Raw genomic sequence first — 11,281 nt, 5'->3', positions numbered from 1 at the left:
AACATCTCTGAAGCGTTGTGTGTGTTTCAGCTGAATTGGTGTTTCCGTGTGTGAGCAGAGCGGGGCGGTGTGTGTGTGTGTGTGTGTGTGTGTGTGTGTGTGTGTGTGTGCGTGTGCACGTGGGGGGGGGAGAGAAGTATGTCGCTGTGTGTCACCTGGCACAGCAGCTCCTCACCACTTCCTGTCCCATTTCATCACCACGCTGCAGAGGAAGACGCCTCACTTCGCTGCTGCCGCTGCACGACTCGGAGCGCTGTGAACTACCTGCACCGACTGGGGACACTGGTCTGAGATGGAGCTCCAGAACCGGGTACTGGGCCTGCTGGTCCTCGCCTCCCTGCTGCCCTCCACAGGTAGGCGTCGCCACGCCGCTCACCTCAGAGCAGAGGTCAGTCTGACTGCTGCTTGGATTTGACTAGGACGTTTTGTGTCCAAATGAAAGCGACCGATGGCAGTCTGCAGTTGGTTCAGCATGAAAAAACTCAATTTTCAGTTTTTGTTTCATAAGAAAATTATTTTCAGAAAATTTAAAAATAAACCAGCGTGTTTCTGCTGTTAGTCTGCCATTTACAATCTGAAAACAAGTTGCTAAAACATCTAAAAAAAATACAGCAGTTCTTTAAAAAAAGATTTTTTCTTTCTTATTATTGAATTTGATATATATATATATATATATCTATATATATATATATATATATATAGAGATATATATAGATATATATATATATGAGAAAATGTTTTGGCTGTTTTCTGAAAGCAGAGCTTTGTTCAGTCAAAACTTCGACAACAAAAAGAAGCTAAAGATGAGCGAAGCCTCTGGCGGCCATCTTTGATCCTGAGTTGTTCTTCTTACAGAACCAAATAAAAAGTTTCCTTCATGAAGTTTAATATTTAAAACTTAAATTGATTAAATAAACCTGAAGTCGTCATGATGTATCGGACGTTTAACGGCAGCAAGTTATTTTAAACTTTAGCATGTAAGCTAACAAACAAGATTAGCATCAGCACAGATATTTAATGTTTTCACAAGAAAAGAGAGAAATGTCAATGTTGGCTCAAACCTTTCAAATTAAGACAGAAATGATCATGAACGCCATAAATCTGTCAGCTGCAAACTAATTTATTCTTTCCTTCATCGCAAAACAAACATTTATGGAACAGTTTACCTTTTTTATCATTCTTTTTTACATATTTTTCAAATATTTTACCCTTTAATTTTAAAATAATTACAAAATTGTACATTTAATGTATCAAACTTGAAATATGACACATTTATTACATTTTACAGGCCACGTAGCGTCACATTTATCACTAAAAATGTTTCAAAGTTCAACCACTAAAGCAGCTCAAGAAAAATGTTTTGAAGTTTTGAAGCATATTACAGAAAGTTACAACACTGTTAATGTGTCAAAGTGGGTTCAAACCTTTAAAATGACCAAAAATAAACTGTTTTTGAAGAATGATTTATTTTCCTTTCATTTTAATTTCTTTTTAATGATTAAATTTAGATGATCAAATCTGACCCTCGTCATTTTAACGGTGATTAAAAACGATTTTAATTAAAACTATCAATTATCAATTAATTAAAACATTTTAACAGCAGTTGTGTTAAACCTGGTTCCAAACACTGAAAATGTGTTTTCAGTGTTTACTGTTGTTGCATAAAAAAATGCAACAACAGTAAAACGTTCAAATGAAATCAGGCTTCTGAGTTTTAAAGAAACAAAAACCTTCAATCTTTGAACGTTAAAGTTGGCGGCCATGTTTTACGCTAATTTTCTTTGGTTTCAGAAAGATTAAATATAAAATAGCCGACATGCGTTTTTATTCCTGTTTTAGTCATTTTCTGATTGGTGAGGTTAATAATGACGTTAATAAATAAATTAAGTTTAACTGCAGATGAACAGCAGTGACCCTAACATTTAGCATTTAGCATTTAGCTCGCAAACTGGATTAGCATCCAGACAGTTGAACTAATGACAGACTTTTATTTTTAAAAGTTATTTGGTATCATTAAGATAAAGTTTTTCAAACATTCAGGGAAATATAATATTTAAAAATGAAAACAATTTTAATGGATTTCTTTCAAAATATTTGATTTTTTTTAGTTCACTAAAAACATGCGGAGAAATAAAACTAATATTTAGTATGAAAACTTGAACTAACTAGTTTAATTAAATTAAATTATGTGATTTAATCATTTAGTTTGTAATTTAAGTTTTTAAAAATGAATCAAAGTTATGACGTAAACAAATAAAATCAATTTAATCGCAGCCGATGTGATTAAACATTTTAGTGGCGAATATGTAAATGAATCCATATTTAGGTGTTTATTAGTTAAATCTATAAAAGACTATTTAAACACAAAATTACAAGAGTTTAAATGTCATTTTGCAAAAAATAAAATTTCTGGTGTTTGAAAGGCAGTTTATAGATTTAATGAAGCAAAGTTTGATTCATAACAAAATGAGCTTTTAATAAAAATGTATTAAAATTAAACAGATAAAACCCAGAAAAATCAATAAACAGAGTGAATAAAACTCTTTGTCATAATTATTAGAGCGTTAACCATATTTTATACTGAAAGTGTTTAACTCTTCAGAAGTGTTGGGCTTATGGGCCCGGTTCCTGGTCCGGTTCAGCCCGGTCCTTTGGGTCTGAATGTGTCTGAATTCATATTAAACTGGAATAAATAATTTGAATTTGTTTGAATTTCAACCAGTTTAGGAGAAACAATAGAAACACTAAATGTTTCTAAACTAGATAAATTCACAGTTCAGCTAAATGAGAGACAAACAGAACCAGATCCGGGTCCAGTCACGGTTCTGTTGGGTTAAACATGATAAACTTTAATTTAACGACATTTAAAAGCAGATCAAATAAACTATATTTATTCAGCAGGAGATGCAAAGATGATTTTATTTAAAATGAAAACTGGAGATACTGATGCGCTCCGTTTTGAAAAATAAACTTTTAACCAGAAATAAAGTTTAATAAAAACCTTAAACTGGATCTCATTATTTAATCACATATTATTAACATATTATTATTATTTAATAACTGATTATTGATCATAAGAGACGAGTTAGAAACTGGTCTGCTGCTAAGTCAGCAGAGTTTTACCCTTAAATTTACATCAGATTAATTTATCTTCTGATCAAAAGCTGAACCCGGTTCTGATGGAACCGGTTCTGCAGCCTCTGCCTCAGAGCCGTTGAGCAAGCGATGTTAATCCCCCGCTCAGGAAGCAGCTCTGTGGTTTTCCTCTCTGAAGCATCTGAACATCAGCTCTGCGGTCCGATAAAGTGACCAGAACCGCATGGCTGCAGCTGATAACAGCCAGCGGAACCAGCTGATAGCTGGGCGGCCATGTTGGACAGGGAGAGCGAGGGGAAAACGCCTCAACATGTCGCTGACGGAGCGCCGAGGCGTCCTGGATTCAGGCTTCAGGTGTGTTGGGTAAACTGCCAACGGTGCGACCGCAGCAGCTTCACGGAGACGAGCAGATAGTCTGAGGAGGAAACACGCAGCGCCGCCATCTTCTGAAGACACTTTATGTTCACAAAGTTTTCCACAATCACAGCCGGAAACCCGGATCAGCATCATCCCACTTTTATTCCTGAACACGAGAGCAAAAATCTGCAACCTGGACGAAAACAACAGGCTGCAAATGAAGAGAATGAAGAGAATGAAGCGACCAACGCAGTCAGTGAACGCATCATCACATCCCAACTCCTCTAGGGCCAAGTCCACATCCAAACAGAACCGGGCCAGAACCGGGCAAGAAACTTCCAGCTTCCTCCGTCTGCTGACCGTCAGGAGCTGTAGGCAGAAAAAAGTTCTGCACTGAAAAACTCTGACAGTTTGAGATTCTAAAAAAAACTTTTCAGGAAAACAAGAAACTCTGAGTTTTAAGCCAAGTTTTTCTAGACAAAACAAATCTCTGAGTTTGACGACCAAAATCTTCCAGAAAAAAACTGGAAAATTAATGAGTTTGAAAATTTGCTAATAAAATCCCAAAAGCCTCTGAAATGTTGAGCTTAATCTCAATATTTTGAGGAAAGAATGCAGAAATCTGAGTTTAAATATTCTAGAAAAAACAAGAAATTTATGGATTTGAAAAGATGTAAGTTTTCTAAAACGCTTAGAAAGTTTTAGATTAATTTCAACAACGATTTTATAGAAAAAATATTTTGTAAAGTAATGTTTGTTTCTAGAAAATTTGAGCCATTTCTAGTCAATTTTCTGTTTTTAAATCTAGAAAAGTTCTTTTTTTATATAGAAACTTTCTGTTTTTAATATTCCGTCTACAAAGCGTCGCTGCCGTCGCTTTCGGCTCTGATCAACTTTAGACGATAAACGGCGGCCATCTTAACTCAGGGCTTCTCCGTTCTTCTTCTCTGCACGTCGCTTCGTATAAAAGTCCGACTGCCGGAGATGAAAAGGACTAACGCGGCGCCACCTATCACTGCTCCAGAGGAACTGCTGCTTTAAAGGTGCAGCTGATTTCCCTGGAGCAGAGAGCCCAACTAACCCAGCAGCTAATGTCTGCTTGTTAGAAACACCTGGAGGTTGATACTGGACTGGACCCGGTTCCGTGGAGTCCGAGGTTTCACGAGAATCTTCTGAAACCTTGAAGACATACCATGTCTTCAAGGCAACATATGGTAGTTAAGTGTCTTTCGCTCAGTCAGCGTTTCCTTCCTGCGTCTCGTCGCCTGCAGGCATCTGGACCAAAGGTGGACCTGCAGATCAGGTTCTGTTTCCGACCCGAAGCTGAAACCAGGTGAAAGGTTTTTCTCTCCATCAGAGTGAAGAGAGAAATTTAAATAAAAAAAATTCCCATCATGCATTTTTTACTGAACGTGTTTGGAAACAAAAATTTACAGTTTATTTTATGAGTTTAGCCGCGTTAGAAAAGTTTTCCCTGTAAACCTGAACCCAAGTGATCCGAGTTCACGTCCCTGTGGAGCCTCCATTTCAAACCAGTCGTTAGCTTGTTGTAGCAGTTTGTTCTTTTAAGGCTTCCAGTTTTTATTTTAATGTTTGTATCTATTTTAGAAGCGTGAAAAATGTCAGGCGGTGATAAGATCTCATCCTCTGCATCATCGGCACCAACGCAGCTCTGAGAACGGCGCCCTTCGTTAATATTAGTCCACTTCCTGTCTGTTCATCAGACGGAGGAGTAAAAACTGATCCCAGTCAAATCTGAGACAAATTCAGCCTGAAAAGCTTCGTTTTGTGATCTGATGTCACTTTCAGTTCACATTATTCAAAGTAGAGAAATTGTTGTACCAACCACAGAGCTGAAGAGGAAGTGGGCCAAGAAGACACCCTGTGGGACTCCTGTTTGACTTTCCTCGTCTCTGAGAAACGCCTGCAGGCTCAGCTTCAGTTTGCGACTAAAACAGCAGAAAACTTCTTTTCTTCTTCCTCCATTCAGTCCAGATGGATCGTTTAACGCCTTACAATGAGATTTAGGTTAGGAAAAAATTAATTTCATGTAAAAATGTGAAGATTAGATCTTTATAAAAGTCCCCAATAAGCTGAAGATTCTTGGAGCCGTTTTATTTTGATTTCAGGTTTTATTCTTTCTTCCTGCTGGATGTAACTGCAGTGAAAAGTTTGACTTTCTGCTCCGTTAAAGTTTTACTGGTAGTTTGATCCAGTCTGAAAATCCAACCAGAGGCTTCGTCATTTATTTTTACCTTCATCATTTGGTTTTACCTTTTAAAAATGTAACTTAATGACATAATTAGTAGAAATGAAGACGAGATACAAACAACAAACTGATATAAAATGTCTTTATCGGCTCCACTTCCTGCTGGATCTTCATCAGTTAAACTCATCAAACTCTTTATTTTCCTCCGTTAATCTGACACGTTTTTCTGCAAAGTCTGAATGAAACTAGATTTAAATGTAATAATGATCACAAATGAATCCTAATCATCTAAACAGATCAATAACTTCACGCTGACGTTTCCTGCTTTCTGATTTTCTGCATGTTTTTACGCCCAGCATGCAGACGCGGCGTCTTGATGCTCAGACTGAAGGTTTTCTGTCGCTGCAGCGTCTCTTTGAGTCGAGGGGCTTCAGCAGCTGATAAAAATCATTTCTCTGTTTTCAGCCCCATGTTTTTTCGTTCAGGAAGCCGTCGCCGCTTCTGAACTCTGAAGCTTTGCTCAGCAGGTGTTAATGAGCAGCTTCAGCCTGAAGCCCTGCAGTCAAAGTTTCTCTGGTTTTATCAGGCCGACAGCCGAGGATCCGGCGAGGAGGAACCCCTGCTGTGATGGAAACTCAGCCTGGAAACGCTGATCTGCAGAGAAACGATGATTCATGAAGAATCTGAGTGAAATGATCCGTTGTTTCCACTGAGTGTTTACATCTGCAGTCACATCAGGTTTCCAGTAAACCCAGCATCACCAGTAAACCCAGTTCATGAAGCGTTATTGTTAAATATCTTTAATTATTTTACATTAAGCTAATTTAATCCAAACAAATTTTGCACTTTAAAAACAAAGTTTAACATTTTAAATATCACAACTTTCATTTCTTGATCAATTTTACAACAGAAATAAAATATTATTTTGTTTGTTTTTAAATCAAACTGACACTGAAAAAAATTTATTTAACTTTTGATCCAAAAGTTTGATTTTCTCACATTGTTTCCATTTTAACATCGTTTTTCAAACTCACAGAAAAACTACAAATAATGTGTAAATCTCTAAATAATGTTGTGTTTCTACAACATTTCTGACGTTAAACGTTTATATTCTGCAGAGAAAATATTGATTTAATTTCTGTTATTTGGCAGAAATGATCCGATTGAAGTTTCAACAGAAACCAGAACAAAGAGGGAAAAACTAACTAACATCTGATTAGTTTGATTTCTCTAAATAAGTACAAAAATATTTACAAAATAGAATCAGCTCCATTTTTAATGAATTCTCAAAAATCAGATGATAAATTTTAAAAAGAGCTGCAGCTAAAAACGCTCCAAACATCTGGATGGGAAATAAAAAACTTTACTCCGTTTAGTTTAACAAACTTTATTAATGTTGAAATATAACTAAATTATTAGGTAGTTTAGTTATTAATATTAACACTATAAATAATTTTCTTGTCCTGAAGTGAGAAGTTGAATAAACTTTGTTGTTAAATTTAGTTAAAAATGTAATCAATTAATCAATAAATAATCTTTATTAATCAGAAGCTTCAGCATCTCATTGATAAACCACCAGAAAACAGAAACACAGCAAAAGATCAAAAGGTTTTTAAATTAGTTTTCGTTTTATTAAAACCTGCAAAAACATTAATGATTATTTTCAGTGTAAAACTTTAAAAAGCTTTAATTTGTTTTATTATTATTCTTCTTTCTGTTGACATGTTTCTGCATATTGTTTCTAGTTTCAACTTTGATTCATTTTTGGTTTTACTCCTGATTCCTGTTTTGAACTTTTAACGTTTTAGAGATAAAAACACGTTTAGATTCATTTCTCTCGTTTTAAAATGTTTCTCCGGCACAGAGAAGAAGAGGAAGGTTCAGAAAAGCAAACAGGAAGTCGCTCTAATCGTCTGAGGTTTACGGCGTTACGTTTCTGCACTAAATGGTTCCTGATTGTTAGACTTTAGTCAGTTTTTTGTCACTGAGCTGCTGCTGGTCAACAAGATGCACAATTATACAACCATACATCTTTGAAAAGCATTAGTGGAGCCTCCTGCACAACCAACCAGAAAGTAGCAAGTGGCACATCGTGTTGCTATGCAACGTTGCGGTTGCTAGGCAACAGGGCAGTGCCTGCTGAAACGTCTCATTTTCCAGAAACCAGAACCAGAACCTGAACCAGAACCAGAACCAGAACCTGAACCTGAACCTGAACCAGAACCAGAATCAGAACCAGAACCTGAACCAGAACCAGAACCAGAACCTGAACCTGAACCTGAACCTGAACCAGAACCAGAACCAGAACCAGAACCAGAACCTGAACCAGAAACCAGAACCTGAACCTGAACCTGAACCTGAACCTGAACCAGAACCAGAACCAGAACCAGAACCCGAACCCGAACCCGAACCCGAACCCGAACCCGAACCAGAACCAGAACCAGAACCTGAACCAGAACCAGAACCAGAACCAGAACCAGAACCAGAACCAGAACCAGAACCAGAACCTGAACCAGAACCAGAACCAGAACCTGAACCTGAACCAGAACCAGAACCAGAACCAGAACCAGAACCAGAACCTGAACCTGAACCAGAACCTGAACCAGAACCAGAACCAGAACCTGAACCAGAACCAGAACCTGAACCTGAACCTGAACCAGAATCAGAATCTGAACCAGAACCAGAATCTGAACCAGAACCAGAATCAGAACCTGAACCTGAACCAGAATCAGAACCTGAACCTGAACCAGAATCAGAACCTTTGGCTAATAAACATCTGGATGGTTTTTAACATCTGGGTTGTTTTCAGAAGCAGCAGAAACACAAACTGACGTACAAAGATGTTAGAAATGTGAATTTTCCATCAGAGGTTCTGGTCCGGTCTAAGATTGGGAAGCCTGCTCTCTGATCTGGTTTGCTCAGACGGAACCGCTCCGGTTCTGCTCTGGTTCTGCTCCGGTTCTGTCTGCTCTCTTCGCTCTGGTCTCAGATTTAGTTTGGTGAACCTGCTTGTTTCAGTTCAGAGCCTCTGAAACTCTGCTGAGGTTTTGAGATGAAGGTTACTGCTGCATCTCAGTCTGACTGACACACACACACACACACACACACACACACACACACACACACACACACACACACTGAACCACACTCCAACACACACCTGTGAGCTAATGAGCCGCAGCGAGAGCTGAAGCAGCTGAAGAAACCGCTGAGCTTTGCTCATACACACATATACACACACACACACATATACACACACACACACACACACACACACACACACACACACACACACACACACACACACACGCACACATTCTAGCAGCTGCAGCCAGACCCTGACTGTCGGTGTGTGTCTCTCTCTGTGTGTGTGTGTGTGTGTGTGTGTGTGTGTGTGTGTGTGTGTGTGTGTGTGTGTGTGTGTGTGTTTTGACCTCCACAGAGGCGCTGAGCATCACTGACCCCCAGCTCTGCTACATCCTGGACGGGTTTCTGGGTCTCTACGGTCTCATCATGACCGGCATGTTCATCAAGGAGAAGGTGGGTCCAAACCCAACAGAACCAGGCAGAACCAGGCAGAACATGTTTCCATGACGGGTCAAACCAGGAACACATTATTATTTAAGACCAAGATTATCATAATCAAGAAGACAGATCAGTAAACTTTACATTTTAATGACCATTTAGCTCTAGAACTGGAAAACATTTTAAATATCTAAAATCAATAAACAAGTGAAATAAAATATCAAAACTATCCTTCAATAAAAAGCTGGTTGAGATTAAAACTTGTTTGTTTGGTAGAAAGAAAACAATAAACAGTTTTCCTGAAACATTAAGTCATTTTTCTGCCTTTAACACATTCAGCAGTGAATACATGAGGATGATTGACAGCACTAAGCCCCTCCTCCTGGCTCTGATTGGTGGTTTTTGCTGCAGGTCGATATTTTCACAGTCGATCAGCTTCATAACAAACTGTCATCACAAACATATTTTTATAAATTCGTTCTTTCAGACGGTTTGTGAGTTTTCAGAACTTATTCTGGACCTTCTGTGTTCCAGTTCTTCAGAACCAAAGCGAAGGGCTCAGACGATGGAACCTACGCTGTGAGTCCCGTCGTCTCGTCGTGTCGCAGCTCAGATTTTCTCTTGAATTCGTCTTCATGTGTTTTTGTGTTCAGTCTCTCAGCAGAGCGACGGGCGACACCTACGAGCCGCTGATGACCGACCCGGAGCGAGGACGGGTGAGTCCAGATGTCCGGTTCTGAAGGTTCTGGTTCTGTTCAGATGCTTCATCTTGTTTCTTCTCGTTGTGTCTCTCAGAACCGCCGAGCGCCGGATGACTCCACCTACACGGTACCAGACGAACCGTCCAGAACAGAACCGCAGTGACCTCTGGATGTTTATCTAACTGGTTCTGTTTGGGTTTCAGGGCCTGCAGAAACGATCAGAACCGACGTATAAAGAGCTTCCTGTGAGGAGAGAGGTGAGCGTCTGAACACGATGAGGTTCTGTCAGGTTCTGGAACCGGTTGCATTAAAAACTCTTGTTTTTGCAGCGTCAGCGGAAGAACGAGCAGGTTTACCAGGTGAGTACCGACCGGACCGGACCGGACCGACCCGTCCAACATCTGCTCTGATCAGCTGATTGATTAATTGATGGCTGCTTTCAGGGTCTGAGCTCGGTCACCAGAGACACCTACGACTCCCTGCAGATGCAGCCGCTTCCGGCCCGCTAACCGGGTCGGTTCTGAAGAATCCTGCAGATCAGCACCAAGTTTTACTCTGATTGGACCCGACGGCTCCTCAACATCTGGGAATTTAAGGCTTTTCCCACCAGATTTGGAGCTTTAAAATTCTGAAATATGACAGTTTTTTATTTAGAGCTCATCAATGTGATCAATAGTTTTGATTAGTTTAAAGGGAAATCAATAATTCCACTCATTAATTAGCATTCGATGCCGAGAAGTTTCACTGTTGTGTAAATATTTGTATGAGGATGAGAAACAGGAGGAAACCTGCTCAATAGTTTCTGCTTCTAATGTCTGACTGTGTGAAGTCTGAAGAACCTGAAGTCAGTTTGAACTGGATGGAAACACAAGAAGGACAATTTAAACACATTTAGTCAAATCAGAGATAAAATCAAATGAAATAGATATTTAGGTTAACATTAATATGATGGACATTATGATCATTTAATTGTTATTCTGCTGGTTTTAATCATATTTCTTGTCTCCTATGACTCATTTTTATTAACTTTTGTTGTTTTTTTATGTTTTCCTGAGAATTTCTGCTGTTTTTAGAATGTTTATTAAATGTAAAGCTTTTATCTGATGATTAAATGAGTCTTAAATGAACATCTGTTACTCATTTCTGCCTCCTGGTGGACAGAATGAAGGTTTGCAATAATAAAGATTTACCTATAATTTATTCAATTTTGCCAGTAGAATTAGTTACTTATTTAATTGGAAGATTGTTTCACTCATAATTTGGGTAAATGTTATAAATGTTATCAGTGAATAATCTGCATGATTCATCAATATTAAGAAATAATTGACTGAAAAGAAGCTCATGTGTTTTGCTGAAGTTATTAGTCACTGGCTCCTAGTGAGGGACCAGACCA

The 11,281-nt window shown here is 38.6% G+C and overlaps 1 protein-coding gene across 1 annotated transcript; it reads left to right on the top strand.

The window, feature by feature from the left end:
* The first annotated feature begins 155 nt into the window (after positions 1–155).
* LOC129354815 (T-cell surface glycoprotein CD3 zeta chain-like) lies at positions 156–10,804 on the top strand. Its single transcript, XM_055024360.1, has 8 exons — positions 156–353; positions 9,105–9,202; positions 9,722–9,766; positions 9,841–9,903; positions 9,983–10,015; positions 10,092–10,145; positions 10,218–10,247; positions 10,332–10,804. Exons 1-8 carry the CDS (start codon positions 293–295, stop codon positions 10,395–10,397), a joined length of 450 nt encoding a protein of 149 aa, XP_054880335.1. The 5' UTR covers positions 156–292; the 3' UTR covers positions 10,398–10,804.
* Positions 10,805–11,281: the final 477 nt, after the last annotated feature.

This window comes from Poeciliopsis prolifica, unplaced genomic scaffold, assembly GCF_027474105.1.
Source record: "Poeciliopsis prolifica strain line A6 unplaced genomic scaffold, Auburn_PproV2 SCAFFOLD119, whole genome shotgun sequence".
NCBI classification, from domain to species: domain Eukaryota; kingdom Metazoa; phylum Chordata; class Actinopteri; order Cyprinodontiformes; family Poeciliidae; genus Poeciliopsis; species Poeciliopsis prolifica.
This window is presented reverse-complemented; position numbering and strand designations above follow the sequence as displayed.

Bases quoted from the DNA above. Each gene is read 5' to 3' on its own strand.
- LOC129354815 (XM_055024360.1), top strand. From the start codon at position 293: ATGGAGCTCCAGAACCGGGTACTGGGCCTGCTGGTCCTCGCCTCCCTG. The intron at 354-9,104 runs GTAGGCGTCGCC...TGACCTCCACAG, and splicing joins CTCCCTGCTGCCCTCCACAG to AGGCGCTGAGCATCACTGAC. The intron at 10,146-10,217 runs GTGAGCGTCTGA...TTGTTTTTGCAG, and splicing joins AGCTTCCTGTGAGGAGAGAG to CGTCAGCGGAAGAACGAGCA.